Below are 7,307 nucleotides of genomic sequence, written 5' to 3'. Positions count from 1 at the left end.
CCCCTCCCCTTTAAAAAAAATGATGCCTATGGAAAGAGCAAGCCATCTCTTGCTGTACAAAACAGCCATTAAGTATTTCACACAGATTCAGAATGGAGGGTATAAAACACTTATTGAGCATCTATGGGATGCAGTCTAGTCCATCTGTTCTATTAACGTTCTTGTTTATGGCATAATTGCGTTCCACAAATCTTAAGTACTTCCAACTGAAAGATTAAAGTTTTTCCTCCTTTTTGATTATTAGAAGTTATCCCTGAAGAATTTTATTGAGCAATGGGTTGGATTCAGACTTCATATTAAAGAAGACTCGATGAAATCATTGGTATTTAAATTGTTCATAACCAACTTACACCCATTGGTTTCAATGGCTTTGCTCTAAGTATCAGAATCTGGAACTATCCCTGCATGACTTATGCCTCCCAATGAATGAATCAAACACCTTAATCTGTGCTGAGACTTATTGCTTCTGAAGAATACAAGAACCTTTGAGCAAAGCTGCATTTAGTTAGCAAGCTGTGAGTGAAGCATCACTGACAGAAAGCACACAGAAGGCACCATGATGTCAGAACTTCTCTTCACAATTTATTTTCAATTACAAAGGATGTTGCATACATTGATGAGTTTGTATCTGAATAGAAGTGCTAGGGCTCAAGGGTGACAGAGTAAACAAATCAATATTTTAATTGTGCCTCTTTTTAAAAAAGGAAAAATTACACAACATTAAACATTATAAAAGTTGCAAACAGATCATGCTTTTAACAGGATAAAATTTTCTAAACAGAGACAAGACCTTCAACACATTTGTCTGAGATCCAGTTGGAAATGGACTACAGAACATTAACAGCACTACAAACATGATCCCAAGCATTGGAAGGTCACCAGATTTGTTAATATACCTTTTTCATTTTTCAGAAGCTTTGCTGTTTTTGCATGTGCCACTAGCCTTATACCCAAATCTTAAAGCCATCTGCTTGGGAGCATGTGCCATTGATTCAGTGGCACCTACTTCCAGGTAAGTTTGCTTAGGATTGCAGCCTTAGTTTGTTACCTTGAGTGAATAAAAAGCTTGTCAGTATGCTTAAAACAGAACAAAAAAGTGGCAACCCAGTGTTAGATCCAATGCTGTAATTCTGCTGACAGAACTGCTTCCATCAGTGGGACCAGGAGGGTGGCTCCTCTCCTCCCGCCCCCAGGTGATATCAAAGTCTATTCCAAAGGACTAAGAAATCCTCTACAACAGATTTTGAGGCTGCATGGAGAACTGCCAGGAGTAGGAAGAGGAGGAATTTCTATTCTGCCAGCAGACTTCCACCAGCGTATGGATGAACAATGAATGAACATTATATTATTCTCTAGAATAGAAGATTGTGACATGAGTAGCTAAAAATCAAACCAAATTTGAGTTCTTCTTGGTCTTTCATACTTAAATGTAGCTAGCACATGGGGTTGAAGTAGACCCACTGAACTCAATGTGATTTCAGTGTGTCTGTTCTAAGCATGCACTCAACTCATGGTCTGTACATATTAATAAAGTAAAATTTGTTTAGCAAATCAACTACAAGTATCTTCTTGCTTGAAGGAAATACTTTGTTGTTGCTGACCTATTCTGGACATTAGCTAGTGCAACTAACTGGAACTTCTGTGTTCAGGTGCTGTTTAAAACACTAGGATAATCAGGGTTTACCCATCACTTACACTAACAGAAGCACCTGGTTGGCTGCTGAAGGCAATGACAGACTAAGCAAACCCTTGGTCTGATCTTCCAAGACATTTTGTTCTTTTCATCTAGGTCTGCTGTTTTGGGGTTAAGCATTCTGCTTTCAAAAAGGGCAACAAGACCAAGGCTACAATCCTAAGTACATTTAAGACAGAATTATGTTTTTTCCACATAAAATGGGGCTAGTTTCCAAAAAAGCATGTTTAGAATGGGGGTGGGGGGCAGGCATGATCAATATGCTGTTGTGAAAGTCTGTGAACATCTTAGAGGCTGAGCTTTACTTTGCACATTTTTATCATGCTAAATCAGTTGGGGAAAAGTAAAGAGACTGAGGATTGAATTCAATGGTATCCAATCAAGTTTAGAATTCCATGAAAGAAATATATGTGGAAGTGGCTGCTCTGCAATATCGATAAAGCATTCCATACTGGAAGTATCTCTAAGTGTTGTTCTCACTGTGGTAATACCCTTAAACACAATTTTTAAAAGGAAAGAATCAGTGTTTGGATTAGTAACTGACTGAAGTGTACTTTCCATAATCCCTTAGGTAAAAATATGATTAAAAATTGCACTGCTGTGCAGCGTTAAATTGCACTGCTACACAGAAGGTAGGCTTCCAGTTGGTAGCAGACTAAACTAGGCAATTCTACAGCTAATGCCTTATCTTAAAAAGAAAGGAAATCATGATCTGTTGTGTGAAATTTAGGTCTGAAGGCCTGAACTACTATATTATGTACTTTGACTATGTCTCAACAGAATTCCAGGAAGACTGCTAAATAAGTCAAGAAACAGACTAGCTATGCTATTTTTTGCTGAAGGCAACTTTTAAGAAAACCCATTAAAAACAGGTAAGGAGGCTATTACCATTTTAAAACTAGCCATATTTAAAAGACTTACATAAGAGAAACAATACATCAGTTATTGACATTTGTGAATAAACAAGCAGATTTATTAATGAAGGCAAACATCAGAAAAATGGTACAGAGTTAAGTGAAACCCACACTGACAGTACGGTATTTGAGAAATGTCTGTTGCTTTAAGATTATTCAAGAGACCTTTATAGAAAGTTTCTTGGTTTTTTTGCTCTTTCCTAGTACATTTCAGTCTACAATGAAAAAGAAATTACTGACCAAACTTGGTATATCTGTGCCCAATATTCCTACAACAATGTCACTGTTTGCATTGATGGCAAAGCAGAGTGGAAAGAGCCAGTCCTTGACTAGCCAAAAGACTAGTACTAATGAGCCCCAAAAAGTTAAATATCAAGATGTGCTTGATAAATTCAAGAAAAGGCAGAGAAGTTTTTGTAAGAGATGTAGTGGAATTATTTAAAAATCCTATCCTCCAAGTCCACTGAAAAATTGGTCACCCTATGCCAGTACAAACTATCAATATAACTTTAAATCAGATCTATTTGAAGTTCCTTCATGATGCTTTTATTGTAGTTTGCTTCCAAAAAGGGTTCAAGGGTTTAAGGAGTCCAGGGGAATGAAAAATAAACTTGGTTCTAATATACAAGTAAGGCACAATATAAAGCCACGTCATAATCTGTCAATGGAAAAAATGGGAAAAAGACTAGAACATGGTATAGAGCAAATAGTTCATCATATCCATTCAAAAATAGAAGTGTGGCACTCAATTTCAGACTGACATTTTTTTTAGCAAGAGCATGCTTTAATATGGAAACAAACTCTAAAGTATCCAGTGTATGAAAGAGTTTAGAACTTCTTTTTTAAAAATAAAGTATATAATTGTTTTTGGATGACATTAGAATATTCACAATGCCTACACTCAGAAAGTGACCAAAGACTTCAATAAGATCCACATACCATGTATCAACACTGAAAACCTTTAGAGAGCTCCTCTAAAGATAATCATCCAAAAATGCATGCCACAAGTTTCCCAAACAAAACATGAACATTTGGTTTTTTAAAAATCTTTGTGATAATTATACACTAAACATATATTTAATGACACTAGAGGAAGCAGATTGTTACTGGCATTAAAAGTACAACCATTTCTAGACTGTTTTAAATGCCACAGAGTCCCCTGGTTAAAATGTAAAGCTGCACAGCTTGCCTATGTCATCTTTACAATAAGGTTAAACCAGCAAAGGTCTTAACTTTACTCTACATTTTACTGCCAGGTTTTATTTAGATCAAGTATCGCTGCAGCATTCTGACCAGCCCAGAGTTAGCAGCAAATGGCAGGAATCATATAAAATGCAATATCTTTTTTTTCTTTTTTAAACAAAGTGCTTTTCTAAGATATACATACATATATAAATAGAATACAAAATAAAGTGTCACCATTAAAAAGCTCAGCTATGTAAAAGCTTTTTTGACTATAACTTAATACATAGAAAACACTGAAATGCAAGGGTATGGAATCCACTAAAAAGATTCAAAGTATTTTTTTAAATGCTAGATCAAAATCATATTCTGGTTTTCAGACATGCACAAAAGCACTGGAAAGCAGTTATCAGCTCAGAGAAATCGGAAAAGGAATATCCTCTTACTGTCAGTTTACCTTGCCATACAAATCCTGATTACAAAACAGCTGTATCAGATTGTAGCTGTATCACGTCCGTTCCATGCTGATCCAGTGTTAGGATCTTAGCATGAACAGTATTTAAACACCATTCACCAATGAAAATCAACACTATTTCAACATAGCAAAATAGGTGTATGTAAAATACTTAGACACAGTTGTGCAGCTACAGTTCAGGCAGACAGACCTCTGATACACCAGTGGCATTTCAGGCTTGTAGACACACCACTTATATTTTTAAACAATTGTTACTCCATCATGACATGCAAGTCTCTGCTGATGTTTTGCAAATGTTTCAGACAATATTTAATAAAAAGGTAGCAAGAAGCAGCAGTGGGGTGGGGGAAAGAAGGCTGTGGGGTGGAACAATTCTGTAGTGGTATGCTGGCCTTCCCCCATCTTTCAATTTTTTTTTTTTTTAAAGCACATGGCTTGCACACTGAAGCAATGTAGGAGATTCAAAGCCTCCATTGAGAAGGAAAGAATCACACTACAAGATGTATGCAAAGAAGGGGATGGTGAGGATTCATAAGCTTTTTGACTTTGCATGGAGCTACATCTGAATTATTTGGTATTCTTAGTAAACAGTGTTATGTAGTCAACTCTGTATCAAACAAATGGGAGGAAATGCATTCATGAAACCAGATAATGATTCTGTCTACACATAACTCTCTCATCAAGAGATAAAGCTTTTCATTGGTACTTTAACACTGACCAGAAGCAGACTCTTGTGAGCCAAACTGCACACATTTGTATTCCCCCAATCATAGAAACTACAAGTTAACAAGTCACATAGAAGTTTGAAGCTAGTTGAAATATCTGTACAAAAATATAAAATCTATAAATTCTTTTTTTAGCCTGTGTTGATCCTTGGAAACATCACATGCACAATAATACAACAACTGGAAAAGTGGCAACTAAGGAATTAGATTTGTAGCTCTTTTTTCTTTACATATATACACATTACAATAAAAATAATTTTATTTTGGTTGTTTGGTGGAAGTATACTACAAGCTAAATCTTTAATTCCCAAAAATGAAATCTATTTTACCAATAGCTTACTAAAATCCAAATATATTATAACTTCTAATATAAGTGCAGAAAAAAAAGGATTTACAGACTTCTAGATGGGCAACTTATCTACTATGAAGCGAACTAGAGGAACAGCAAAATAATAGTTATGTATGAATGCTCCTTCTGTAGATAATTGGACCCAAAGAGAAAGAAAGAAATTCACAGTTCAGTAAGATCCCTAACCCTGACCTCTTAAGTTTTTTTTTCTTTTTATACATTCAGTACAGTATCATGTAAGCTGTGCAAAACTTTACTTAAACTGGCAGTTTGCCATATCAGTTGCATTTGTCTTTGGTACAAAAATAAACAATCGCATTAATGTGCAAGTATTTGTTTTCTTCCGGCCAAGTACCGAAAATGAGTTTTCTAGAGCCATCTTTTATACAATACATAGACTCTGTGGCATATCTACATTTTCAACATATTCCTATATACATTCAAAAATTTGTAAGAGCTGGAACAAATACATTAAAATCCATGAGACCATCTATACATCTTCTCCCCCACAAGGGTTTCTCATCAAAGTCTTTACCATTTTACTTACACTTCTCCCCACCCTCCCTCCCCCCATACAAGGCACAAAGAGTATACATTTTTTTCTTACTTGCACAGACATTTAAATACCGTATCAAGCTCAGAAAATTATATTTTTTATATGGCACACTAGCTTTCGTGCCGAGTGTGCTATGTACAAGTTATGGTTGCAAAGAAAACTTAACTGTTTAATTTAGAACAAAAGAGCAATAATTCTTGAAAAACCCTTTAGTTTACATTTTTATTTTACTTAAGAGCATAAACCTGCCATAATGTTTGACATTTTGCTAGATGTTTACTTTGCAAAAACATGTTTTGCTCCTACGTAAGCTATATCATCTGGTCCTAGATAAACTTAATTTTAAAAAGAATACGTAGCCACCACATTTATGCCAGAAGCAGATTTAAAACTACAAGGTTTATGCTCCAAAATGCCATTAAGCATTTTATAGCATGCTTCCACTTATCTTACTACATTGTTATAAAAAGGAAAAAAGATGGATCTTAAAACTGTGTTTTATATAACGCTAAACTCACATGCAGACCAGAATTAGTTTTACAATGTAGTACATGACACAGGCAGAGCTCTGACCAATGTGAATGGATAAAATGTCTACTAAATTTTTGATGTTGGTATTCGCAACCCTACAAGGCCTCCTGTAGGATCTCCTTCTGCTGTTTTTTCTAAGACCTGGTTCACAAATTCTGATGTCTGTCCAGATACTGGTGCCCCTGAAAGAATGAATGAAGATGCACCTTTAGTACTAATAATGTGCATGTTCCTTGCTTACAATTCTCAATAATGCAAAGATTTGTCAATGCCTAGTAGTATCATATAGGTCTTTACTGAGATTAGTTCTGGGTTTGGTAGCATCCAACATCTACACAAACTGTTTGGGATCTACAATACACTTAACCAACAGCTTTGCCTACTGGGTGGTATAGAAATGCAATAAATAAAGTATGTCTACAAATAAATTAAGTGTAGATACACAAACTTAATTTGAGAGCGACCAGAAAGAGAACAACACTGCCCAGAAGGATTTAACAAAACAAACTGGGTTCTACTGAGTGATGCCTTTCCAGTAACAGGCAGGGCACCCAGTTTTCACCAGTATTACTCACAACAACTCCATGTGCCCCACAAAAGCATCTCCTAGGGGATCATACAGAACAGTAGAGGTTATGGCACAAACGTCTCCCTAAACTATTGCAGTATCAAAAAGTACAGAACAATAGTTTCTACAATGCACTGAAGACAGAGCAAATTAAAGATTTAAACTACAAGACAGAAAAACATGAGCTTCAGGAGAGGAAAAAAGTTCCCAAGTATAATAGCCATTTAGCTCACTGTTGAAGTTATGCAATATTCCTCTTTAAAGTTTAGGTTAGGCAGGATCCAATCAGCAAGATTTTAGGTAGCGTCTCCTCT

General features: G+C 35.7%; 1 protein-coding gene across 3 annotated transcripts in view; it reads right to left on the bottom strand.

Annotated features, from left to right (window-relative positions):
• Positions 1 to 557: 557 nt before the first annotated feature.
• CREBRF (CREB3 regulatory factor) overlaps positions 558 to 7,307 on the bottom strand; it is a 55,990-nt gene continuing 49,240 nt past the window's right edge. For all 3 annotated transcript variants that reach the window (XM_044454693.1, XM_044454692.1, XM_044454690.1), the window contains one exon: positions 558 to 6,607. In XM_044454693.1, the coding sequence (XP_044310628.1) occupies positions 6,492 to 6,607 (116 nt within the window). In that variant the 3' untranslated portion in view covers positions 558 to 6,491. The remainder of the gene's footprint in view (positions 6,608 to 7,307) is intronic.

The sequence above is a fragment of the Varanus komodoensis genome, unplaced genomic scaffold (assembly GCF_004798865.1).
Source record: "Varanus komodoensis strain SLA01 unplaced genomic scaffold, ASM479886v1 scaffold7_3, whole genome shotgun sequence".
In the NCBI taxonomy this organism is placed as follows: Eukaryota; Metazoa; Chordata; class Lepidosauria; order Squamata; family Varanidae; genus Varanus; species Varanus komodoensis.
The sequence above is the reverse complement of the archived record's forward strand: the minus strand, read 5'-3'. Positions and strand labels throughout refer to the sequence as shown.